General features: G+C 40.1%; 1 protein-coding gene across 1 annotated transcript; it reads left to right on the plus strand.

Annotated features, from left to right (window-relative positions):
- The first annotated feature begins 12,800 nt into the window (after positions 1-12,800).
- Positions 12,801-18,943, plus strand: LOC145779845 (uncharacterized). Its single transcript, XM_082591505.1, has 4 exons — positions 12,801-13,000; positions 14,034-14,148; positions 14,891-15,011; positions 18,533-18,943. The coding sequence occupies exons 1-4, from the start codon at positions 12,907-12,909 to the stop codon at positions 18,740-18,742; spliced, it is 540 nt and encodes a 179-aa protein (XP_082447631.1). The 5' UTR covers positions 12,801-12,906; the 3' UTR covers positions 18,743-18,943.
- Positions 18,944-27,247: the final 8,304 nt, after the last annotated feature.

Below are 27,247 nucleotides of genomic sequence, written 5' to 3' on the forward strand. Positions count from 1 at the left end.
GACCTTTGCAAACTAAAGATACTGTATTGAGTAAAGCCAACATTTGATTTAAGTGAACAAATTTGCAAAAGCTGCGTTATGGGTCAAGTCATTCGACTATTCACCCGACAACCTGCATTCACTTTACATTTGCCGATACACTTTTCATTACAAACATATCGCTTGGAAGAAAATAGTTTGATGTTTAACGGTATCCTATTCCTATGTAGCCTACTCGCAATGCGGAACAATAGCTACGTTGTGTATTGAAGTTGTATTACCCAGTTGCAGATTTTGTAATCAGTCAGAATATACGTGCACAACCAGTAGCCTACATTCCCAGACTGCAAAATCCGTCATTTTACATTCTTAAAATGATGGATTTTGTTGTGTGGCATACTTTACAACACTTTCAAAACGAATAATGTGGTTGTGTTTTCTTCGATGAGGTTTGAAAAACGTTGAAAAGTTTTTGTCTCGACAACTTGAATCTTCCCAGTCTCGACAAGGTCTTGAACAGTCTTGTCGAATTTGATCCTGTACGGATCTGTGGTCATGCCACGAGTGGACACAATGCATGTCCCGTTCTTTTTCAACACCTTAACAACTCCCTGAAATTTATAATAGGTAGAGTTAACGTTTTCTATACAGAAATCACTTCGCGGGCGAAGTTACATGCATACCAAACCGTAATGTTACGCTGGTTGATGTTAAAGACTTTTTCCGCAACCAAATGAGAGGATTTGGATTTACAAACTTTTCGTAAGAGATATTAGACTATATTATCAAACTTCTAAAACAAACACTGGCCTACTGAAACGAAACAGAATAGGCTACACAATGGAGTTGTTTAAATGTCCCATCACTTTTATAAGAAAAAAAAATTGTCAACACTATCATATGTTGTAAATGTACAGCCTACGTTTATACTTTTCTACAGGTCCTTGAACAAAATGTCCCACTGGTGCCTGAACTCCGTTTTGAAATATTTTTGCCTCTCAGTTCAAAACTTGAAAAAGACTAACTTTGATTGATTGAATCTTTATCCTCGGACTGGGAAAGCTTCTTGCAGAGCTTAATCCTGGCAGTTTCGCATACTTGTAGAGGCTTTGAATCACTGACGCAGGCCCGGTCACCGAGATTGACAGAGTGAAGTTTCCGATTGTTGAAGTCTTGTTGCCGGGGAACTATTCCATCCATTAGATGCCGCTGAATGGAGAGCAGTCCTTAACGTGCGTTGCTCAAACGCACACCCCGAGAGTCGAACCAGCGCCGCTTGATCTTGAAGCTTCTTCGTTCCAGAAGTGACGCGCTAACCAATTGAGCTATCGGGGCGGACTAGCACAGTTTTTGCATAATGGTAGTAGTTTTATGTTGAGTTAATCTTTATAACTTGTAGCATACTTCCATTATGCAAAAACAATTATAGTGCAAACGTTTTCAGTGACGAAACAAAAAGTAAAAAATTTGTAGCTGGTATCAAATTTCTAAATTGTTGCCTGCTTTAGGATATGCTTTTATTATTTATATGCTTAATTGGATTGCAGGCCTAAAGCAAAACCAGGCTGCTGTCCATAAAAGCAAACTACCAACTTAAACAACCGGTCTATTTTTACTGGTGAAGCACTGCTTTATTTAAAAAAAAAATAAAGGTCCCATACTCAGTTATTGAGCTTTGGGGAATGAGAAGATGTTCTAATTATAGGCCTACTCAGCCTTCGGCTAAACGAGAGTAGGGTGGCCAGTTACTTTCTCTCGGCCGCCTTTCCTTCAGCAACTATGTTCACCAAATTTATTACATCCTGGGTAGAGTTGAGCGGCGTTTTTCAGTGTCGACCCAGGTTTGCGTAGTTGGAAAGCCAACGCCTTGTCCGCTGCCCTCCAGCAGTTTTCACGTGTGTTGGGACCATTCATTTTAACTTGACAATTCAATGAAATCTGATTTTGGCAAATTCGTTGTTGGTTTTAAGTTGAAAAAAAAGTTAACACAAACTTTCGTTTTTTAAGAGAAAATTCTTTCGTTTTCTTCATTTCTGTTATAGAGTTCCGCGTGACTGCTAGTCACTGACTAGGTCTGTGGCAAAATGAGGTTTGTGTCGTCATAACCTGAGCTGTTTTGTTAGCGCTCATCTATCATCTTTGCTCTACTGCAGAAAAAGTCGTAGCCCACGCCTACTGGTGTAACTGTAGTGTAGCCTACGTCGGTTGTGTGCTATAGCTAGAGCTGTTGTTGCTACTTTCGTTACAATTTTGAAATTGTAGTAATTTGGTTTCGTTATGCGCTTGAAAAAAGTATGAAATGAAAGGGTACGAAAAGGTATGAAATGGTACGCAAAAAGAGTCATGAAACGCAAAACGAGCGAGCTTGCTTTTAGTGTTTGGTCAAGGTATAGAAACAATGATTTCGCGTAGCAGTGTTTCAAGCAAAATATGGTGCATATTGCTTTATTTTGTTGATAATTTCTTTGCCTTGATTTTCTTTTTGAGTTGAACTTTTCAAACGAAATAAAGTCCTTTACCGGATTTGCTTCGAACATCTCTAGTTCATAAAGATTTGATCACGTTTTAGCAAAAGTAGTCAAACCTTGTTTTTAACAAAATAGATAGGCCGGAAGCGGGGGGACGGATGCCCCCTGCCCTCAATTTGTCTGTGGATGGGGGGCAGGAGGGGCAATGGTGCCCTTTTAAGGTCATGTAAGCTACTGCCCATTTTGCAATACGATATAACAATTTCAGCAATTCGCTTTTAGCCTAATTATAATCTTTCATTTCTGCCTCAAAATAATATTCACGAGTCACTACACAAAATTCTGTATCACAGTAGGTTAGCCTACATCATTATAACATAGCATGATGCCCTTCCTTGCCATTGTTCCCTGTATACCGGACACTTGTATCCACTAGCGTACGCAGGGGGGCATTGGGCCATGCCCCCCTTAAAAATGTTTTAGTAGTTAACGACGTAGATTAAGGCATTTAATATGTTTTGGATTACACTGTCAAAGCAAGTAACAATGTTGTTTTATAAACTAAGCCAAACTGAGCAAGACTCCAGGAGCCCAACCTTCTAAGGGTTAAAGGAGTTTGGCCTGGCAGTAGCGTTGTTCGACTAATTTTGTTGCTGCGGTATTCTAAGATAAATATTAACAACATGTAATGCTGGCTACTGGGTAAGAAATGCGTTCTTTTTTAGCATAAGAGTTAATCTACCTAAAATTTTATTAGTGCGGCCCGCCACAGCCAGGCCCGTAGCCAGCCGGGGGCCAGGGGGGGCCTAGCCCCCCCTGAAAAAAATTCGCCCCCCCTGGCAAAATCCCAACATTTTCGAGCAACAGCTATAATTATAATGATTTTGACCATCTTTTCCGTTGCAGAGCTCCAACCTAGGCCCAATTAACTACAATTGTTTTGTTTAGTTAACAGCTAAAATGATTAAACAATTTCTCCCCCCCCCCCTACCCCCTCCTTTGGCAACCTCAACATGTTCAATTCAACCAAGGCCAACACGTGTTAGGTTGGTAGAAAAATTGTCAGAAACTGTGCAAAATGAAAATGTTTTGGGAAAGAATGATAACCTAACAAAGAGGGAATGGTTTTCCAGCAGGCCTACAAACCGGTACAAATTAATAATAATAATAATCGTGTTTTTATTAGCGCCAATAGCGATAACATACAGTAGGGCAAAGTGGGGCGTGTTGTCACAATTTTTACAAATCAGCATATATCTCGTTCTGTACCAATGGTATCGAGATGCTAGATAGTGCAATTGAAAGAGGTATCATTCGACTTCTTTTTGCTACAGCTAAAGTTTTTCTGGATTATTTCGTTTTTACATAAATGCATGTTTAATGCAAGTTAATGGGCTGTGACAACACGCTCCACCCCGGGGCGTGTTGTCACAAAATTTCTGCACATGCTTTATGACTAAAATATGACAGAAACCAACAAAAAATGGTTTTAATACAGGCTGAACGAATACAAAAATATGCAAAATGCAAAAAAATTTAATTTACAACATATTGGTAAAAATTTTATGCCCATTGTCAAAAACAATAAAAATGTCATCTTGAGAATTATGTGTCACTATCGAATATATGTGTGTATCATTATCTAATATTAAGTTTTATTTCCTAAAAAAGCGTTGTATTTTAACAAATACGCATATTACCTCGTTGTATAAGTATAAATAATTTTTTATGTTTCTTAATATTAAAAATGCACACCACGGGGCGCGTAGTCACAGCTGTGACAACACGCCCCGTGGTATGAAATCACGTGGTTTCAACAACCATGTGCACATCTCTACTTGCATGTCTTATCTGTTTGGTATGATGAAAAGAGCAGGCTTAAAGCTAACGAATGGTATCTTTCCTGAGTTATGATCATACCTTAGTTTGCCAGACCATTTTTTAGTTTAGTTATAAAACCTGATTTTGCCCAAAATTCAATGGCACCCCTCATAATTTCTGCTGTGGTGACAAATTTATTAACCTTCACTGCTTGTACGAAAGAGAACTGAAAACTATGCCTTCCATTGAAAACTCGTGGTTATACGCTTGGGTTATCACATGGAAATCGTGCTGTGACAACACGCCCCTGTGACAACACGCCCCACTTTGCCCTACACTGCGATCACAGATGCGATACAACAGACGACAGGAAGCAGAGAAGTGACATATAGTCTTCGAGTCAGCTGCTCCCCTTAGTTTGGCTTGCCATTAAGTGTCTTTGCCGAGACACAGCCACGTGCTCTGGAGCGGTGTCGAACCCACGTCCTTTCGAACGTCGCGCAGACGTTCTTACCACTCGGCTACGCAGCCGACAAAGGCTATTTGATATCAGCTGTCGCTATTCTCGGTACTAGTGGCGTAGCCAAGGGGGTTGGGGAGTTGGGGGTTACAACCCCCCTTTTGGCACGCGTGTGACGTCACGATATTGAGAATGGTGCTTTCAGTCTCTATGTCTGTAAAACAAAGTTTGCCTAATTTTAAACGAAACTGCATTAAAAGAGCGAGTTTTGCCAATACCAAACATTCAAATATCTCAGCCAGGAATTAGCAACAAGAAAACACAGAGACTTAGCTTTATTACCGAAAAATGCCCAAGAAAACATGATCTTATTCTTTTGGCTTTTGCTATGCCACCGGACCGCACCATTTTACAGTAATATTCATACCCAAATTTTCGTTGAAAATGCTCTCAGAATGCACCAAATTCAAAGTAATTTTTCAAAACTTTCTGGGGAGGGCTCCCAGACCCCCCGCCGCGGGGTGTCATCTTTGGCGAAGACGACGGCGGGCTTCCGTAATCGATTACTTTCCGAAATCTTTTAAGCAGTGTTAAATTTTTGTCTTCAATCCAATCAGTGTAAGTAAATTTTGTTTCTAGTTTTCTGATCTGTGAAGTGTTGAACCTTGCAGCAGATATTGCTACATTTGGATCTAGCACTGCCGTTTGTGAGTGTGGATTCTCAGTGTTAACAAGGGTTGACGCTCCCACTAGACCGAGCATGTTTCAACCAAGACAGGCAAACTTGGTGCTTATGGCCTTTGAACATTCTGTATCGAAATCTATCGATTTAGACTTATTTGTGAGACGGTTTGCATCCAAACATCCACGACTGCAATTGCAATAGACTAGCTCACGGGTGTATAGGCGGAATGTAATCATATACTGTATATCAAAATCCTCGGCACTAGCTGCTTCGAGCCAGTTAAAGTTTTTGCTCATAACAAGTACCGCTATTTATACAACAAGTCAACAATTGCTGTGTTATGTTGGTCATTGTAATATGGTTGCCGTGATTTAACTAGCGGATAAAATAAGAGACCAGTGTTGGTCTTAACACTAATCTGATATATTGCAATTTTTTTGGATACCGGTATTTAAAAGGTTAAAATGCCAAAATCATTTAAATTTTTTCGGCCCCCCCTAACAAAAAGTTGCCCCCCCCCCTTGCTCTGCGGTCTGGCTACGGCCCTGGCCACAGCTCTCCTTAGTACTAAAGTGGCCCGCATGCAAAAAAGGTTGGTGACCCCTGAATCTAGATTAACGTCTAAACAGCTATTCGTTATACAAAACTTGAATATATCAAAAACAAAGTAACTTCATTGTCTCAAAGCTTTTTGTTTGATACTCCTCAAGATGTATGACGTCTATGACGTTACATTTTCTAAACTTTGGGTTGACTTTTAACCGTTTAAAGCATAAAAGTTAGTGACTTACCGGAATAAGATTGCTTTTTGGATCAACCAAGGAGAAAATTGATAAATAATAAAACTGTAATAATCTCGCAAAAAAAAGCAATCAACCTATATCTCTAAAACAAAGTTTGCCTAATTTTAAACGAATTGCATTAAAAGAGCGAGTTTTGCCAACACCAAACATTCAAATATCTCAGCCTGGAATTAGCAACAAGAAAACATAGAGACTTAGCTTTATTTCCGAAAAATGCCGAAGAAACCATGATCTTATTCTTTTGCTATGCCACCGGACAGCACCATTTTACAGGAATATTCATACCCACAATTTTGTTGAAAATGCTCTCAGAATGCACCAAACAGAAAGTAATTTTTCAAAATTTTCTCAGGGAAGCTCCCCAGACCCCCCACCGCTAAGTGTCGCCTTCGGCGAACACGCCATCGAGCTTCGCCCGTAGGCCGTCAACACCCCCCTTTCAAAATTCCTGACTACGCCACTGTCTTGCACTGTCAATATTTTGCCCCCCCCCCATGGTTGAAGGTCTGGCGGCGCCACTGGCTGAGTACCTATGCCAGTAACCTATCGGCTATTATTAGCAAATGGACGTTTTTTAATATTTTTTGTTTTGATTCCAAAGCATTTTCAATGCCCCTCCCCCCTTGAGAAAATCCTGCGTACGCCACTATGCTTGTATCATTACTCGATGGATGAGCATTATCGCTATACTTAGGTCTTAAAACTTTTAAAAAAATTGGCCTTTCAGCAACAAAAGTGCCTTTTTTTCATAATCCTGCCCCCTCAGTCAAAAACCGTTCCGGCGCCCCTGTAGATAGGTCACTCAAAACTGCTCCTTTCTCTCATAAAACAAGTCTTCGACAAATGATTGTATTCTTCCAACTGTTACATATCGCGCGGAAACTTGGAACCTTACAAAAAGTTAACTCTTACACTAAGATCAATGCAAAGAGCACACGAACGAATTACAAATTGGTTTAACATGGTGAGACGAAAAACTGCTGAATGGAGTCGAAATGAAACAAAATTACGGGATATTGTGATAACTATCAAAAACTAATATCGTCATGGGCAGGTCTCCAGGTCATATAGAAAGACATCACGACAACAGATGGATAATCAAACTAACAAACTGGACACCCTGGAAAACGAACATATCTAAAATGAGATGGAGAGACGAGATTGAGAAAGAATATGGAACAACAAACTGGTACAATAAAACACACGATCGACTGGATTGGCAAGAAAAGGGGAAGGCCTTTGCTCAGCAGTGGGCTACCACAAACTGTAATTGATGAAACGATGAAAGCAGTTGTCTGTAGTTATTGTAGCTACGTTTCTTCCTTGCTTCAAATAGGCTACGGCTGAAAAGTTAGGGTAAATTTGTGGTGACTATGTAAACATTGAATCACACGTGGCACAAAGTACTTTTTCAGATTGCTCTTCATTGAACACATGTCACCTGCATAGGGCCAGATTTAGCTAATGGGGTCCCGGGGCACTTTTAGATCGGGGGGCCCCCGTGCAAAAAAAATTTTCGCACCTACGGCGCGAAAAATCACCTCTACAACTACAGTAGCATTAATCCAGTACTGCACAGCAATTTGCAGAAACTTTAAAGGCTGAAAGGAAAAATTATAACACAAAATCACATGTTTTCCACGTAGGGGGGCCCGGGGCACCTGCCCCCTCTGCCCTCCCCCCCTAAATCCGGGCCTGCACCTGCATGATTGCAAGTTAATGTAACACAGACGTTCTCATTGGTTGAGAGCGGAGAGAGAGGAAGCTCGCTGCACCCTTTGGATCTTGCAGTAGGGTGAGGTTATTATTGGCTGACCATGAGGCCAGGCTATCTCCGTCAGTATTGGTGGTATTGTAGCCCCAGTCAACGTGGTGATAATTAAAGGCGCCAGCATAAAGGCTGGGTTGAGGAAACACTGAGATGGCTGTTGGTGTTAAAGTGCCCCTGACAGGTTGGACCCAAGTATAGTAACTTTTCTAAGCATTTCCTTGCGCAGAATTATGCTTAGCGAACTTTTTAATCTTAACCTCGAAGCTCGACTGGTTAAGGCGAAATTTATACAAAACGACTGCTTCGCAGCGCCACCACTGGCGAAACTCTATATTTCACTGCTCTGGGACGACTTTGGTGGTGTTACGTCATCCTGGGTGGGCGTCGTTAGCGACGGATAAAACAAATGCTTTCTAGATGTAATTGGTGGATCACAGTTTGGTCGGAGTTGGTACAAGCGGTTGCTTTTTTCAAAGATTTATTGTTTTTTGCAGTTTAATAAAACTCTACTGGATACGTTCCTACAAAACCTAAAATATACTTGAAGTGAAAAATGAAGAAATCGTACGAATCATCATTCATATTTAATTCATCATCATTCATCACTATTCATAAATAAATAAAAGTCTCTCTCTCTCTCTCTCTCTCTCTCATAATGTGCCTTTAGTTGGCCATTGAAATCCGGTGTAACGGCCATCTGGACTTGGAAAATTGTTTCGGATTCGCCAAACAATGCATGACGGCAGCACAATCCGATTGTCACCACGTTCGTAGGCGGTTAAGCCGGACCCACGCAAGTCTTGCGAGGGACATTCCCGGAGGGTGGGGATCTATCCGACGTCGATCCCCACCCTCCGGGAATGTCCCTCGCAAGACTTGCGTGGGTCCGGCCCGCCTACGAACCGGCGTCGGTCGCTTTCGTTCAGACATGTGCAAATGGGGCCTGGCTCCCTCACCGGGATGCGAGTGTGGCGCCACACACCAGACAGTAGATCATGTCGTCCATGACTGCCCAATCCATCAACCACCACATGGAGCGCCTGGACTGAAGGCCCTGGATGACGAGACTGTCGAGTGGCTGATGACATCATGCCCAAACATATAGTCCAGAAGAACAGCTCATACGACGAAGAAGAATCCGATTGTTGCTTCCGAGAGCATCACCTTGTAGTATCCACTCCAATACATGCCTGTAAGCGACTAATTACTGATACTGCCTGCAAGGAAATAAAATCACTTCTTTTAGTGTGCATTCTTTAGCGTTTAGGGTATTTTTAGCCTAATGTAACATCCTTACTCTTTTGATGGGTCTCCGTTTTCTCCTTTCGGTTTATTGCTTTTTCTCCAGTTCTTCCTGCTCCTCATAAAAAAAAGTACCCAGAACTGCAGGATGGAAGTGTGCCTCAAAATCTGTCAAATTGGTAACACAGATAGATGCTTCTTTCTTGTCTTTCTTCAAAAGTTCTTTCGTCTGTGGCACTTCATGGCAACATACACATTCATTGGGCTGGGGCATAGACTCGCACTTGTGGCAAACGCACTACCTAGAGTTCCCAGCACGCCACTCATTGCTGAGAAGATCCAAATCGGGTTGGTCGTGTTAACAAAATCATCTCCAATGAAGTGAAGAGAACATATACGACTAGTTTTGTATGGCCCATCCCACTTTCGAACACTGGAAGAAAACTTTGACTATTTTCTTCTCAGCACCTTGTTTTGTTTGAAAGCGCGAAAAGATAGCACACGTCTTTGTCACGACATTGTCACATAAACAGCAATTTTCAGGCATTACCTCAACCATAAATTAAGGGTACTGTTTGTGAGATACTGCTGTTACACTGCAAACGGCTATAGCCAGATTAGGACAAATAAAAAATTATCAAAATTGTAGCCCTACAAGAGTTTAGAAAAACTGCAATTTCAATTGAATTGAGATGTTGTTTGATAAAAATAAACTCAACATATTTGATCTAAACCTGATAGTAATAATAAGTTGACTTTTTCATTTCGGTAATTCTCATTTTGCACATTCTTCAGACCAACAGAGCCCCACACATTGACGCTTTGCAGTAGTTGTACCTAGTCCCGGGTTGTACCATACCTTACCAACTCACCACAAAGAAAGAAGGTATCCTTCCCACCCATGGTGACGTCACAGCGGTGTTGCCGTTTTTATTTTCGCAATTGAATGAGTGCCGGATTCGCCGAAAGTGAACGAAAGTTTACAAGCGTGTAACTTAGTAGCCTGTTGATATTTTTTACGATTTGCTGGTCAGGGAAGTTTGTTAGTGTCATCTCTTTGGTATCTTAGGTAAATTTAGCGAATTTATTTTCCTGTCAGAGGCACTTTAAGCGTGAGGGTGGTGGCTTATAGATATTGATGATGTGGTAGCCTGATATGTCTATGCACAGCCACTCTATCTCCGATTGGGCATTGGACTGGTCTATTGGCGTCCAGCTCAGTTGCTCATGGACAAACGTGGCGAGGTCGTGTTTCCTGCTGATGGTTGGGCCTGCCAGTGTGAAGTTGGGTAATACTAACTTATCCACAGATGTGCAGTGGGTCTCCTGGAGGAGAATAACGAGGGCCTGATGTTTTGTGGCCAGGTACTCGATAATGCTGAGCTTGCTGGCCGTAATGTCCTCGGTGTTCAGCTGCAGGACGGTGGGTCGTCGGTACTTTTCGACAGAGGAGCTGCCGCGCCCTGAGAAGGGCGTTTCCTTATCCACCCTGCGCTGAACTCGGGCCTGGTTTGCTCGGGTGTGACAAGCTTCGCTTCGCATATCTTTCTTTTTAGAAGATATGGTACTGACGGGAGGGACCACGAGAAGGTTCTTGTTCTTCCCCCCCCCCCCTCCTACACTTGATGGAATAACTTGCTACACTTGATGGAATAACAATCGAAAGAGTTGATCAATATATTTACTCTGGTCAAACAATTACAACTAACTCCAGCAAAAAAAATGAAATAACAAGAAGAATATCACTTGGTTGGCAAGCCTTCAACAGGGCAAGTTCAATATCTAAGTCAAAACTGACCCTTTCTCTCAAAAAACAAGTTTACGACAAATGATTGTGTTCTTCCAACTGTTAAATATCGCTCGGAAACTTGAAAACTTACAAAAAGTTAACTCTTACACTAAGGTCAATGCAAAGAGCACACGAACGAATTAAAATTGGTTTAACATGGTGAGACAAATAAACTGCTGAATGGAGTCGAAATGAAACAAAATTACGAGATATTGTGATAACCATCAAAAACTAATATCGTCATGGGCATAGACATCATGACAACAGATAGACTATCAAATTAACAACTTGGACTCCCTAGGAAAACAAACGCAAACGAAGATAGCTAAAAATGAGATGAAGAGACGAGATTGAGAAAGAATGTGGAACAACAAACTGGTACAATAAAACACACGATCGACTGGATTGGCAAGAAAAGAGGAAGACCTTTGCTCAGCAGTGGGCTACCACAAACTGTAGTTGATGAAATGATGAAAGCAGTTGTCTGTAGTTAGGGGAAGGGAAAGTAATTTGATACGGAAGGTAATTTAACACACCTCCCCTACAGAAATGTACAAAAATATTGGTCAAAAATATTGTCATTAGGTGGAAGATCTGTGAAAATAATGCCTACAAAAATTGCACCATGCAGCTAACTCGTGCTTTTATGGCATAAAATCGTAAAAGTGTGTTTTTTGATTATTTTCGTAAAATTTTTAACTCATGATTATTTTCGTCTGGAAAATTAAAGAAAAGTTCCTGAAAGATGAAACCAAACTCATTTGACAGCTCATTGATAAGGCTTCAAGGGCATCTCACATTTTTTCTGCAATGTGCATCCAAGCATACAAAAATCAGAATTTTATAACTTTTTAAAAAAAAGGTAAATTGATACATGTGGAGAAGGTAAATTGATACAGTCTATTAAATTCTTTTTTGTGACTGTAATAAATGTTGTCATTGATCTAGTTGATTTAAGTAAGTTATTCCTTATTAAGAAGACCTGCTACTTTGGGAAACAACTATTATATAGGCTTTCATAAGCCTACACGCTATCTGCTGTCAAAAAATGAGAACAGCGCAAAGCACCCCTCTTGAATAAGAACTCCAGCCAATGATCCTTCCCATGTCCATCCCACTGCATAAGTTTCGCCGCACACATAGGCCTCAACAGTCATCTTTGCACCCAAGCACGCCAACCACATATTAAATTTTCATTTATTGCTTTGCTGTCAGAGGGGATTTCTGTATTAGTTTTACTGTATCAAATTACCTTCCGGGTGTATCAATTTACCTTCCGTGGAAGGTAAATTGATACATTTGAGTGACGTTTTTAAAATTTCAATTAAAAAAAATTAACAAAAAGAGAAAAGTGAAAATGTTTTTAAAAAGTGTGTAAGGAATCAGACTTTCATTTCAGCTTAAAATCAATAGTTTGTGTCACGTAATTTTCAGTTAACAGGCAAAAATGTTAAAAGTGTATCAAATTACCTTCCCTTCCCCTACTGTAGCTACGTTTCTTCCTTGCTTCAATTGGCTGGCTATGGCTTTGGCTGAAAAGCTATGGCTATTGGCTATGGCTGAAAAGTTAGGGTAAATTTGTGGTGACTATGTAAATATTGAATCACACGTGGCACAAAGTACTTTTTCAGATTGCTCTTCACTGAACACATGTCACCTGCATGATTGCAAGTTAATGTAACACAGACGTTCTCATCAGCCAGCTGCTTGCCACTGTGGAGACTATACTCATGCAGCCTAGGTTGTTAATGATAATGAATTTTTACAGATGGAAGATATAAATCGAAATATTGCGTTGTACAATGTAAGGAGTGCACTTCATCTTGCTAAATCTTCTGATCAATCTCAAAAGGCTTATACCGAATGGAGTGTGGCATATGATAGAGATATGTCCAACTTAGCATTCAAAGTTCCTATTGAAACAGCGTTACTGGCTCTGAAATATCTCAAGGAAGATAGTGTTATACTTGACATTGGTGCAGGTGAGTGAAGTGGCGTCAATAAGAATACAGTTTTCCAACCTATATGTCAACCGCGTATCATGTTGGAAGTTTGTCAATTCGTCATTGTTTAAACTATATGTAGCCTATGCAATTTCATAACTTTTGCAAACCATTTATGCATTTTTTTTTGCTTTGATCAAGAGGCTTAGTGAGTTTCCATCTCCAGGACAGCATGTTACACTCTGATGGTTCTTAACCTTTTTCCTTGGATGCATCACTTTGAAATCACCGACCAGTTCTCGCACCCCCTTCAAGAATCACTCAAAAGAAATTTTGTTTACATGTGTAAATAACAAAACCATTGTGTTTCTTTAATCTGTATTCATAACTGACAATGACATAACACAACATGATGTTTTTCTTTTACGGAGATCTGAAAACTGCATTTCATCGTTGTTTGTATCCAAAACCTTTTTGTGTTCTATCTATCTCCGCGATTTAACGTCTGTTTCCGTATTGCGAGGGCTGGTGGCCAAGGATCTTACATTCTGTTTAATGGAGTATCTCCATGCCCTCGGTATTGAGAGTTGACCGAGACGAGGTCTGCATTTCTGCCAACCGCAGACCTTCTCCCACGTAGTCTAGCAAAACGCTTCGTAGGACGTTCTCGAGTGTTATTCCAGTAACGATAACATTCTTCCATAGGCTACGTTGCAGACTTGGACTTGGAAAACTACACTTTTCATTCTTTTTTTATAACCACGTTGTCAAAAGTAAAAAAATGCAAAACTGTGCAATGTCACTCCAGATTTCAGGTTCCTTCGCAGGTGTAAAACTTGAGACAGTAATGTCTTTTTTCCTTCAATCAGTAAAAATAAATTATAATTTCTTGAAATTTCGTTCATTGCAATGTCATAAACAAACCACACGGCAAAAAAGCATGAAACTACGGAACATCCCTGGGGAGTCTATGCCTTTTATATGCATGCGAGGTGACGTTTTTAAACAAAGGGGTGTGCAATAGTCATGTGTTAGGTTGAAAATATTTAAATTATTGACGTTTTTCAAATAGGTACTTCCGTTGAGGCAGAAATTTTGAGGACGCATAATTTTAATGGAGTCGTTGATGTCTTGGATGCTAACTTGGACATGCTGGCTGCTGGAGATAAAAAACAACTTAATCTCAGGTCAAGCATGTTTTCAAAAAAATTAAAACTTCAAGAGCTTGCACTGCCTGGCTGCAACATTATTGCCATATCTAAAAAACATCATAACAGAAAATAAAATCTTGTATTTAATTTTGAGATTTTTTGATCATGATCTTAATTAAGTTCTGAAAAAGATAGGCCTACTATTTGGGCCCACTATAACCTCAGATCAAACACTCAACGTCATTGCAACAAATGACTGGTCTTTATGTCCTGTTCACAAAAGTCATTTTTACAAAATCATATACAGAAAGTACTTTCAACGGTATGCAGAACATTTTAACCTGCTGTGCACAATTCTGCATTTTAATTTGTTAGAAGCAATTTGAAACACTTTCAACACTTTTAGCCCTCAGTCAACAAATTTGTTTTGGTTCATTCTGATTAAAAACTGCGCAATGGTGCGTGAAGGACTTCATCACCCGTATATCATAAGTTATACCTAACCCCCTTTTTATTTTTGTTTTAAAAAGTTATTTTTTATGTATAATTTTAATTTTTTTTCATTTTGTACACATTTTGTCCGGGATTGTGTTTCGAATGTTGTGAACTCATTTCGGTTCTTTTGGTTATTTGCAGCAACACGGTCATGTGTTTTTCTATAATTATGTGGAAAGAACAGTCATTACCGGTACCTAGCTGCTTAAAGAATTCTGTCATGTTTTATGCACACCACGTACCACTAACTTACCTTTTTTGAAAAATTAGAGTTGTGTTTCAGAAACATCCTACGTCATTTTGTGGATGAAGATGGAAGACTTCCTTTAAAAGATAAAATGTACGATGTGGTTATTAGCGTCGGCGCATTTCTTCCCAACCATATTCAGGCCACAGCTTTGAAAGTAAGATGCTTTTGAAATCTATCAATATAAATCTGTCATCAGATGCCTTTTATAGTGCACAACTGCATTTACGGTACTGTAAAAATGCTAAGGCGCAATGATGTTCTTCTTAATCATAATTCTCTTTCTCTGCTTTTCAGAAAGACTTAGTTAATTTCAAGCCGTGAAAGTTGTCTTTACCTTTTATTGTTGTCTTGTAGAAAAAAATGAAATGGTGTAGCGAAAAAAATGAATGGTGTAAAAAATGAAATTCTTTTTCTTCGTCGTGTGAGTCTCTGGGGTCAAGGGTATACGTTTACTACCCTAGATTCACGATGTTCCTGGACTATGCTGAAAGGATACTAGAGAGCAACCAGTCTTTGGTTTTATCATCTAAGACGCGAAGACCTTTTAGGTGGCTTGAGGATGGTACAGTTATTGATGATGTGGCTTGCAGTCTGTTCCTCAGCACCACATTCACATGAGAAGGAAGAGGCCATTTCCCATTGGTGCATGGTTGAGCGGAAGAACCCGACGTCCATACGAAGACGGTTGAGGCGCACCCATGCCTGTGTTTGTAGTGTCAGGCCGATGGAGCGTGTGTCGGCGTCGGGGATGAACGAATGGGGTCTGGTGGTACTTGACTTCCATTCAGAATTCTATTTGTGGTCCGCTCAATTAGCTGCAGAAATGTTTATCAGCTTCGTTAATAAGAAGTTGAGCAGTTGGCACGATTGGGTGTCTTGACTTCACTCGACGGAGATGCTCATTTAGAGGAGAAGAGATCTTGTAATGGAGAAGATGGTTAGGCTCCAAAGCCGGTAGGCGAGGAGATAGAGTGGCTTCTTCACGATGAAGCTCAGCAGGTTGGATGTCACCGAGAATGCGGAGATTGTTCAATGGCGTGGGACGCAGGCATCCGGTCACTGTGCTCAGGGCGCTGTTTATGGCAGTGAGCACTGTGGCACCAAACAGGTGCACAGTACTCTGCTGAAAAGTAGACAATAAGGGCTGAGGCTGCTATACGTCAGTGTTGTACGCGTCAATGAAATAAATTGACGGCGTCAGCGTCAGCGCGAATTGCCTAAAAACGTTACGGCGTAAAGTACTGCGTAAGCTCGTAAAGAAATTGACGGCGTCAGCGTCAGCGCTAATTTCTAGCGCTATTTTAGCCAGGGTCTCACAAAACAGAAGTATTTCAACCAAGCTTAGGCTAACAATAGCTATAAATAAAGAGCAGGTTTTATGTTTTGAGACTGTATTGTAATTAGCTGCTTTAGCTTATTAGTTATTTCCTTGTAGAAACACAAGCATTTCAAAACGTTTGTCTGACAATCTGCTGCGTTTGGGACGCATAATGTCCTTTCCAAGTGAAAACATGCGTTCCACAGCAGCGCTGAATGGTATTGGTGTGTTGTATTTCAAAAACAAGTCTTGAAAACGTTTACTCGGAAAGGTATCACTGTTCCAAGCGTGCTGTGATGGCTTAGCATAATTATATAAATCTTTTAACAAGGTCCACTGCACCAACATCGCTCTTTTCAAGGGCATATAGAGCTCTTGAAATAAAGTACCTTCAACCACCGCGATGATATCATTGATTTTTCTCTTTCTCTCTCTGATCCCTCGTTCTCGATACTGATCACGATATGAGTGATCACTATTTGGCGAACTTCTTCCGCTTGCATTCCAGGTAGCTATTCCAACTAACTCGAAATCGGGTAATTCGGATGAGTCGCGCTGGCCAGAATACATTGTGAAACTCTTATTGTGAAACGAGATTTTCCATGAAAACAAAAAATGACGCATAGCGCTTGACGCTTAAAATCGGCAATCACTTCCGTCAACTAAAAAATAAACTGACGGCGCTAGCCTCAGCGTCAACAAAAAGTTGACGCCGTCAACGTACAACACTGCTATACGTAAAGTGTCAGCCATCACCTCGCAGCTGGAGCCTGCCAGACACTTGAGTAGCGCAGCGCGGAATGTCATTTTTTTGCGCAGTGACACCAAATGGTGGTGGAATGTGAGCGATCTGTCTAATGTCACCACAAGATTCCTTGGTTCGGGGCAGAAGAACAGAGGCTTTCCATTATTCGGGACATGTAGCTCACGATCAGCTTCCCGATTGTGTAGCCTAGATGGAAAGCTACTGCCACCGTTTTGGTTTCACTGAGTTTCAGTCGCCAATTCTGGAGATAAGCTGAGAAGGTTTTCATGTCCTGGATCAAGGTGTCTTTTAGGCCTTCCCACGACTTAGTGGAGTGGAAATTGCAAGGTCGTCCGCATAAGCGTATTTTGCGTAGACCGTGGTTGGCAGGTCGTGGGTTTAGATGTTGAAAAAAAGTAGAGCCATGATCGATTTCTGTGGGACGCCGTTTGTCAGGCGTTTCAGTCTGCTTCGCCGTGAGTTTCCGGTGGAAAGGGTGAAGCTTCGATTCCTGACAAGTTCCATGATCATATGGACCATGTGTCGGTCAGGAAGCAGGCGAAGCAGCTTGCAAGTAAGGCCACGGAGCCATACAGTTTCATAGGTAGCTGTGAGATCTAGACGGAGAGCGCCAGCTTTCTTTTTTGTCTCAAAGCAGTCCTCGATGTCTTGAGTCAAAGTGTGACCGGATCTACGGTGGATTTTCTGCGCCGGAACCACTTAAAGTGGTGTAGCCTACTACCAACTTTGGCAGTCGGCATTGAAACATTGATTGTGTGAAGTAGATACGACCCCCGGCCGGTGTGACATTTCCTTGAATATCCTGCTTCCGGCTTCTACAAAAAATGTCGCATCCGGTCCATCACTCTCAATGACTACTTATTTTGTGTGGAGACATATTATAATTATCGCAATACTTGTTTTCAAATTTCTATTTCAAAAACATTAGAATTAAACTGTAAATAAGTTTAAGCCTTCGAATTAATTAAACGTCCACTAAGTCAGTGCTTCCCAACCGGTGGGTCGCGACCCAGTGGTGGGTCGCAAAGCTATTTCAGGTGGGTAGCAAAGCATTTCTAAATTTACTGAATGTTAAAATTATCTAAAAAATACCGACATTACTATGGATCTCACAAGCCGCAGTTTGGTCTTGAACAGTAATGCGCCCCGCCATCGCTACTCTTATCTTCACTTCATTTGTTGACTTTCTATTTTCATGAATTGTGCACCCTGTTTTCTATTAGATCGGGAAATTATTGCATTATCATTACGTAACAATTATACAACCATGTAACAAATATGTAACAATTAGATGTGTTGTGTCGCATTAACTATCAGTGCGTACGGCAGTTGTAAAAATGCCATATTGCCATAATAAAGATGTCATATCTCATTGTGGGTCGCACAATAAAACTTGCATTAAAAGTGGGTCGCGAACTGAAAAAGGTTGGGAAGCACTGCACTAAGTCAAATGTTAGTTTGGTAGCTTGCTAAGCGGCAAAAAGGTCTCCCTGACGTTCGAAAGGATGTGGGTTGGAACTCAAACGACTATAAGTGGATTAACGAAAAAAGAGCAAATAAATTTAAACCTAACGGTAAATATTCATTGCAGGGAGTGATTAATGTGCTTAAGCAAAGCGGTATATTTATTGTGTCCGTGCGTAACAGCACTGTTGAGGGATACAGGTCTCGTTTCGATGCGGTTGTGCGGGAACTTCAAGAAATGGAAAAAGTTGATGTTCTTGAAATAAAAGCATGTGAACACTTTTCGAACGCCAGAGAAATTATCATGTCAAGTATTTTTGTTATGAAAGTATTGTAAAATGGACAACCTCTTCAAGGCTTCACATACACCGGTGGTTTTCAATCAGGTGTAACGTTGTGGTGTAACGCACATCGGACATGAGATAATCGTAATTAAAATGCATTGTCAAAGCAATCGTATGTTCTAATATTATTTTACGATAATTTTTTTTTAAAGTGGTATGTTATTTATTTCTCCATTTACCATTAAAACATTCCGTAATTACGTTTTGTTTCACATATAACTTACGCTATTCATTGTGCCTGTTAGGTATAACGAAAACTTAGTGTTTTAAAAACTGGTTACAAGATTGAGAACATCATTGGCTAAAATTTAGTTTATTTAAAACACAAAGATGTAGTTTCAGACAAACAATTTGAAAACCTCTACAGCCTGTTTCACCCAAAAAGGGAGATCATCAGAAAGCCCTGAAAAATATGCAAAAACAATAAATCGGTAATACCTGAAAAGATATTAAACATTATAACCTTAATCAGGGGCATTGACAGAGGGTTCTAGGTGGTACTTTTGGACCCGGGCCATCAATCTTATAGGGGGCCCGGATTTAAAAGATTCCCCGCGACTTCAAACATTTTCAATATCTTAATACAGGGTTGTCCAAAGCCTGGCCCGCGGGCCGCATGCGGCCCGCGACCTCCTTCAATGCGGCCCGCCGCCTCTTCTAGAAAACTTTTAAAAATTACCGTATATCCTCGCATATAAGCCGACCCTAGAAAAACAACCTTAAAATGGTAAATTTATAAAAATCCGCATATAAGTGACATAACAACCAAGTATGATACCCTGATACCCTGATTGAAGACTTCAACAAGCGATTTCAAGATTTCCGGCACCTTGAGAAAAACTTCAATGTATTCAATGCTCCGCTGACTATAACTATATCAGAAGCCGATGACGATTTGCAGCTTGAATTGTGTGACTTGCAAAGTGACCAGTTTTTATTAAGCAAAGCTACACTGCCAATCACTCAATTTTGGCCTCTTCTTTCTGAAGAGCATTATCCTAATTTACGCCGTTTTGGATTGCACTTGCTGTCAATGTTTGGCAGTACCTACCTTTGTGAAGCAGCATTTTCCGCAATGAAGTCGATTAAATCCAAAGAGAGGAATCTACTTAAACAAACATCTCTCGAAGCCTGCCTTCGTTTAGCCTTAACCTCAGTTGACATTGACACAAAGGAGCTGGCTTCCAAAATACAGGCACACCCATCTCACTGAATTTTAAGTAAACTGTACCGTTTTACATACTTCCTTAAATATTTTTTACGAATAAATTTATGGTTTATTCTTATTCATACTTGTCAGTTATTTTTAAGGTTTCCTGGTCTACTGACGTTGCTTAAAATTTCCAAAACTCTCTTATTCGTAGTATTCACATCTTAGCTTCTTTAATCTATTCCCTAATATGTTTTTATGATAAATATAAAGATTCATTTACACATGTACGTGTTTTACTTTACATCTGGTACGGTGAGACAGTGTATAAGAGGAAAAATGTCAACTGCGGCCCGCGATCTAATTTCCTTGCCGAATGCGTCCCGCGTCCCATAAAGTTTGGACAACCCTGTCTTAATATAATCAGATCAAGGAAATTGCCATCAGAGGTTAAAACAGCCGTTTCAGCCGTCATATGGTAAAGTACCGGGCCCCTTTCCTGGTACCGAACCCACTTCGTCAGTCACCAAACAATAAAATAAGAATTTAGTTTAATCTATAATGTAAAAACAAAATATAGTAGGTTATCATGTTTTTGACTGTTTGAGCGTAGTAGTTAGGGCAATATATGACAATATATGACCTTGCCCCAAAAAAATTGCAACAAAAGGTTTTTCAACTGATTTGATTAATATTGGGTGTCAGTATTGACATATTCAAAATCTTAAGCGATCCAACTTCCGGAAAGTGGTTATTTTCAAGATGGCTTCCAAGATGGCCGCCAAACCATTAAAATAACAGTAAATTGACCATAACTCGGTCATCATATGATTAAAACATGTAGTTTTGGTTTCTATATCTAGGTGTTCATACCCTGTGATGTCAATGAGACCATTCTCAGAATTGTTGAATTATCTGATAGCCTATAAATTCAATATGGCAATCCAAGATGGCCTCCAAACCAATAAAATAACAGTAAATTGACCATAACTCGGTCATCATATGACTAAAACATGTAGTTTTGGTGTCTATATCTAGGTTTTTATACCCTGTGAAGTCAATGAGACCATTCTCAGAATTGTTGAATTATCTGATAGCCTATAAATTCAATATGGCAATCCAAGATGGCCGCCAAACCAATAAAATAACAGAAAATTGACCATAACTCGGTCATCATATGACCAAAACATGCAGTTTTGGTGTCTATATCTAGGTTTTTATACCCTGTGAAGTCAATGAGACCATTCTCAGAATTGTTGAATTATCTGATAGCCTATAAATTTAATATGGCAATCCAAGATGGCCGCTAAACCAATAAAATGACAGTAAATTGACCATAACTCGGTCATCATATGACCAAAACATGCAGTTTTGGTGTCTATATTTAGGTTTTTATACCCTGTGAAGTCAATGAGACCATTCTCAGAATTGTTAACTTATCTGATAGCCTATAAATTCAATATGGCAATCCAAGATGGCTGCCAAAACAATTAATAATGAACAATAACAATGTATTGGTTATTAAAAAACCCGGTGAATTTCTATATATATTTGAGTAAACTAAGCAAGCATAAAGAGTTCATACGATGTGGTTATGTACAGTAGACTCTTGACATAATCAGCGTAAAGAAAGCATATGCATCAAGTATTACTAAAGCTCATCGCTGTCACTCTTGATGTCATCGTCTGTAACTATGTGATTGCTGTATGGGTTGACACATGAACCAGTTTGGCATGGTCCACATCTAGCATGGCATGGTAGCCCATATCTCCGGCAACTACAGTGAGGTGGACACGATACCAAATATCCTTGACGTTGAATCACAACCGGTGAATGTATGAATGAAGAGGAGCTGTGAGCAATGAGCATAGGCTATGTCTGGTCCGGTGATTGCCTTCAGTTTGCTGATGTCGTGTGTCTTGGTTGAGTAAGCTTTGTCGGAGCGGAAGTAAAGGTCTTTAATGTGTGGGTCTGTGTTAGCATAGTATAGTAACAATATTAAAAGAGCCGTGCCTTCACCAATTAAAGTCGTACTATGTCAATGAGGGCTGTCCATCTGCCGTCTTGACGATGTCAACATCTGCATCACCTGGTGCGTTGATCACATTGCAGCTTTTATTCCTCAGTTGAGCAGAAATTAGAGAAATTAATCCTTGCTTGTTGTTTGTTTGTTTTATTATCTTTATCCTGCATTGCGGGAAAGCGGACTTGAGCGCTATGCATCGGTGTACGACGTACACCTGACCCACGCTGCAGCCGACGGCAATGTCTGTTTCCGGTTGTCTACTCTACTTTTGACTTAAATTTAGTACTACCCATTACTCGAAATTGATCACTGGGTAGAGGCAATTATCGTAAAGTTTGTGAAGAAAGGGGCGTTCTTCCCGGCTATCAGCACAAGGCTGAGCACTCACTAGTACAGCGAGCAGCTGCGATTCGCCAACCATAACGGTGTAGCTTCCACGCTAGCCATTCAGACCATCCAATCAACAATATGTTTCTCGGCAGCCGATTTGTAGCAAGAATTGACAGCGATAGACACGTGTTTCGCCCATGAGGCTGAGCTCATCAGTATCGCACCGTATTCTGCCACAAATTTATTCGACCACCGCAGTTTCTTGCCCAGAGAAACAACAGCAAGTGCGGGTGGCTGGAGTCGAACATGCAGGCTCTCGACTGCGAGCCCAACGCGCTAACTACTCGGCCACTGCTGGAAGCTCGAGACAAGAACTGCTCCTTCTTTCTAATGAACTTGGTGTCTGCAGTAAAGTGAACAACCCGGTGGACGTTCATGCCGCGTCTTTGATAGGTATTGTCTTTGAAAGACGGACCACCATATCCATCAAAGACCACCGTTGCTAAGCGATAATGACGAATGGTATAATCTGCATACGACTGTACAATAGACCCACAACTGTCTCCAGCTTTCCATAGCACTCGATGCAACAAGAACCCCCCTATCAAGAACGTAGTGATCGGTTTTCGGAGCAGATTTTTTCACTACTTCATAATCGCCTGACGTCACACTGCTGGCATGTTCTGTGATGGCGGTAGCTATTTGAGGCTTATCGGCTTCTCGAAAAAAATGTCTAGCTTCAAACAAGACGGGTTGGCATGTACTGAGCTTGTGCTTCATCACTTCCTGCATGGAGAGATCATCTGTTTGATTAAGGATCTTGGAAACAAAGCTATGACCGATATGTTTGGCAACGATGGAAGTAGTAACCTGGAAACACAGCGCTGCAATACATTGGTCAAGAAAATTACAACATCCAAGTCCTTTGTTCACCCTGAACGTTTGCCACCTACACCATCCTCTACCAAATTCCACTGCCTCAGAGTTTACTACCAGATTATGGTCTGGATGGGTAGGCTACTGACGATGGTGTGGATGCTCTAGACTGGGGATGGACAGTAGACAATAATCAGATGGTTCCAATCATGACGGACATGAAAGCTGCCCCGGACAACCTACTGAAAATGATACACTGCAATTGCGAATCGTGTCCACCTCACTGTAGTTGCCGGAGATATGGGCTACCATGCCATGCTGAATGTAGACCATGTCAAACTGGTTCATGTGTCAACCCATACAGCAATCACATAGTTACAGACGATGGCATCAAGAGTGACAGCGATGAGCTTTAGTAATACTTGATCCATATGCTTTCTTTACGCTGATTATGTCAAGAGTCTACTGTACATGACCACATCGTATGAACTCTTTATGCCTGCTTAGTTTACTCAAATATATATAGAAATTCACCGTTTTTTTTTCTATAACCAATAGGCCTACATTGTTATTGTTCATTATTAATTGTTTTGGCAGCCATCTTGGATTGCCATATTGAATTTATAGGCTATCAGATAATTCAATAATTCTGAGAATGGTCTCATTGACTTCACAGGGTATAAACGGTAGCCACTTTAACAAGTCGAAATTCTGCCACTGAAATTGATTAGAATGAAACCGCCAACCAATCAGAACATGTTATAAGAGGCTACCGTCCAATTGTGATCCTTTTCGCACTCATCCAGAGAGTAAATGCTTGTTTTGAACTTTATTTGGTAATTACAGAAGAAAAAGAGCAATAGCAGTAGTGGGAATCGAACCCACGTCAATGAAATGACTGCTTTCTAGCCCGAACTCTAACCCCTAAGCCAACCAGCTGACAAAAAATCCATCACTTAATTTGCTTTCTATCATCGTTTTTTCGCCATTTTTACGTCACCTAAACCGTAGCTTATGATTGGTTGGCGGTTTCATTCTAATCAATTTCAGTGGCAGAATTTCGACTTGTTAAAGTGGCTACCGGTATAAACACCTAGGAATAGACACCAAAACTGCATGTTTTGGTCATATGATGACCGAGTTATGGTCAATTTTCTGTTATTTTATTGGTTTGGAGGCCATCTTGGATTGCCATATTGAATTTATAGGCTATCAGATAATTCACCAATTCTGAGAATGGTCTCATTGACTTCACAGGGTATAAAAACCTAGATATAGACACCAAAACTACATGTTTTAGTCATATGATGACCGAGTTATGGTCAATTTACTGTTATTTTATTGGCTTGGCGGCCATCTTGAATTTACAGGCTATCAGATAATTCAATAAATCTGATAATGGTCTTATTGACTTCACAGGGTATAAACACCTAGGTATAGACACCAAAACTACATGTTTTGGTCATATGATGACCGAGTTATGGTCAATTTACTGTTATTTTATTGGTTTGGAGGCCATCTTGGATTGCCATATTGAATTTATAGGCTATCAGATAATTCAACAATTCTGAGAATTGTCTCATTGACTTTACAGGGTATAAAAACCTAGATATAGAACCAAAACTACATGTTTTAATCATATAATGATCGAGTTATGGTCAATTTACTGTTATTTTAATGGTTTGGCGGCCATCTTGAAAATAACCACTTTCCGGAAGTTGGATCGCTTAAGATTTTGAATATGTCAATACTGACACCCAATATTAATCAAATCAGTTGAAAAACCTTTTGTTGCAATTTTTTTGGGGTCAAACCATATATTGCCCCAACTATAGACATTACATTTATCGATCAATACATTGTAATAAAATATATTCTTCTTGTATTAGGAACTAGCACAATATTCGTGATCCCTCTTGGAAATGGGTGGTCAATGGTCAGGCAACCAATTTCATATGCAGTACTGGTATAGGCCTACGCTTTGAAAAAGCAAATTTTGGTTTGTAAACAATAGTCTGCTTTGCAGGATAAATTAAGAATGATTAGTCTACCATATAGTGATTTTCCTAACCACGAATATTTAGTGAAATAACCCGAAACACGAATTTCAAAATAAACAGGCTAATCCCGCTAATGTTTGTTTAAACTCAAAAACTGAAATGGCACAGGTAAGAAGATTGCTATCCCTATTTCTGTACGAAAAGTTAGACCAAAACCGCTTTTCAGATTTGAGTGTTCGCTCCTGTATCTACTGCATGGAAAAATAGATTAATTGATCACGCTATTGCGTGGACAATTTCGTAATTAGTCTGTGCTAACATCAGAGCAAATATTTGCCGATGGATCGTGGCTTTTCTTCCTCGTTATTATTGCTGCAACGGCTTTGCGGTATGGATAGTAAATGCGGTATAATGCGGTATAATGCGGTATGGATATATAAAACAACCTTGATTAAACACTAGTCGGTGCGAGGCAATTAATTTGACTTGATTAAAATACTGTTTCCTAACCTTGGTTGGTTTTAAATATTTATCCTCGGACTAACAAAGTCTTGATAGGTTATTCCTGGTAGTTTTGCAGACTGTAGAGGCTTTTCACAGGACCGGTTACCGTACCTAGATTGGCAGAGTGAAGTTTCCAATTGTTGAAGTGTTGTAGGGAAACAGTTCCATTCACTAGGTGCCGCTGAATGGAGAACATTCCTTTGAATACTTTGCTCAAGCGCACACCTCGAGAGTCGAACCAGCGTCGCTTGATCTTGAAGCTTCACGAAGCCACGCGTTAACCAACTGAGCTATCGAGACGGACTGTTAGTTAGCTGGCGCACTTTGTTAGTGTGCTTTACCTCCATGCGGTGCACTCAAAAAAGACTGATAACCGACGTAGCCTATACAAGGTATGACAAAATAATGGGACTGTTATTATAAATTTAACATGATTTTTTTTCATAAACTACAAATTGTCGCCTTCAAAATAGTTTCCCTCTAAGTTAATGCATTTTTTTCAATTATGCTATACACGGAAACTTGGCAAACTCCTCTTTGAAGCTCTCTCATCACTGAGACCTTGATTTCTGGGAGAAATATACTGTAGGAGAAACTAACTTAACGGGACACCTCTAATGAAATCCCAATATTCGCTGATGACTGAGAAGCTTGCCTCAGATAAGCTAACTATTGTGGGAACCCCCACATACCATATAATATTTCTGAAAAGGGCATGAAAAGACGCATCTGAATATGCAAGTCTCATGAAATAAAAGTTTAATTTAATGCAATGAGCTTCCTTCAAACACAGACAATATTTCAATAATTATTTTTTGACATGCTAATACAAAATACTGTTTCTCACTACCAGCACCATATGGCAACAAGAAATGTTATGAAGTGCTAGATCTACCTTATATGCAAATACCTATGAGAGCTTTTTTCTCTAAAATGTCACTTTCCGAAAAAAAAAATTTTTTTTTTGAAAGTTACTTGTGTGCGAAAATATTTATACACTTTTTTTTCAATAAAATGGTCAAGAAATAAAATTTTAAAAAAGCTCTCATAGTTTGATGCAATACCATTGTACCAGCATGCATTCCAATTTTTAGCCAATTCGGACAAGAAATAAACAAATGAGTTAACATTTACTGCAAAAAAATGTCATTTTGAGTAAAACGCATTTAAAGTTATGGTTTGCAAATACAAGGCAAATCGTGCATTTTCAGCCTGCACAGTCAGTATGTTACTACTGCCTTTGAAATACTACGATACAGGAAATTTGTAACTGCTGAAGCATGACCAAAACAACAGCTACAAATACCACTACGTCGTGTGACTAAAAAATTACATTACCGTAAGTGGAACGGATACCAAGGAAGCCAATTTCTTGTCCACCTTTAAACATATCATTGCAAGCTGCATCCACAAAGACCCAGTCGCATGCTCTTGCATCGTGTCGAACCGAGCATCCCACAACTGCTCTTAGAAAAGCGCCTATAGGCTACAATTTCTAATGCGCAACGTTAGGGGTGTAAAATATTACTACCGAAGTGCAGGCTTCAGATCATGCTAAACATTTGAAATGATCTGACACATGATAGCGAATTACGTAGCTGGATAGCTTCT

Source organism: Aplidium turbinatum, chromosome 1, assembly GCF_918807975.1.
Source record: "Aplidium turbinatum chromosome 1, kaAplTurb1.1, whole genome shotgun sequence".
In the NCBI taxonomy this organism is placed as follows: Eukaryota; Metazoa; Chordata; class Ascidiacea; order Aplousobranchia; family Polyclinidae; genus Aplidium; species Aplidium turbinatum.

Excerpts from the sequence above, each read along its gene's own strand:
- LOC145779845 (XM_082591505.1), top strand. The coding sequence starts at position 12,907 with ATGTCCAACTTAGCATTCAAAGTTCCTATTGAAACAGCGTTACTGGCT. Across the intron at positions 13,001-14,033 it reads TATACTTGACATTGGTGCAG|GTACTTCCGTTGAGGCAGAA; the intron begins GTGAGTGAAGTG and ends TTTTTCAAATAG. Across the intron at positions 15,012-18,532 it reads TTCAGGCCACAGCTTTGAAA|GGAGTGATTAATGTGCTTAA; the intron begins GTAAGATGCTTT and ends TATTCATTGCAG.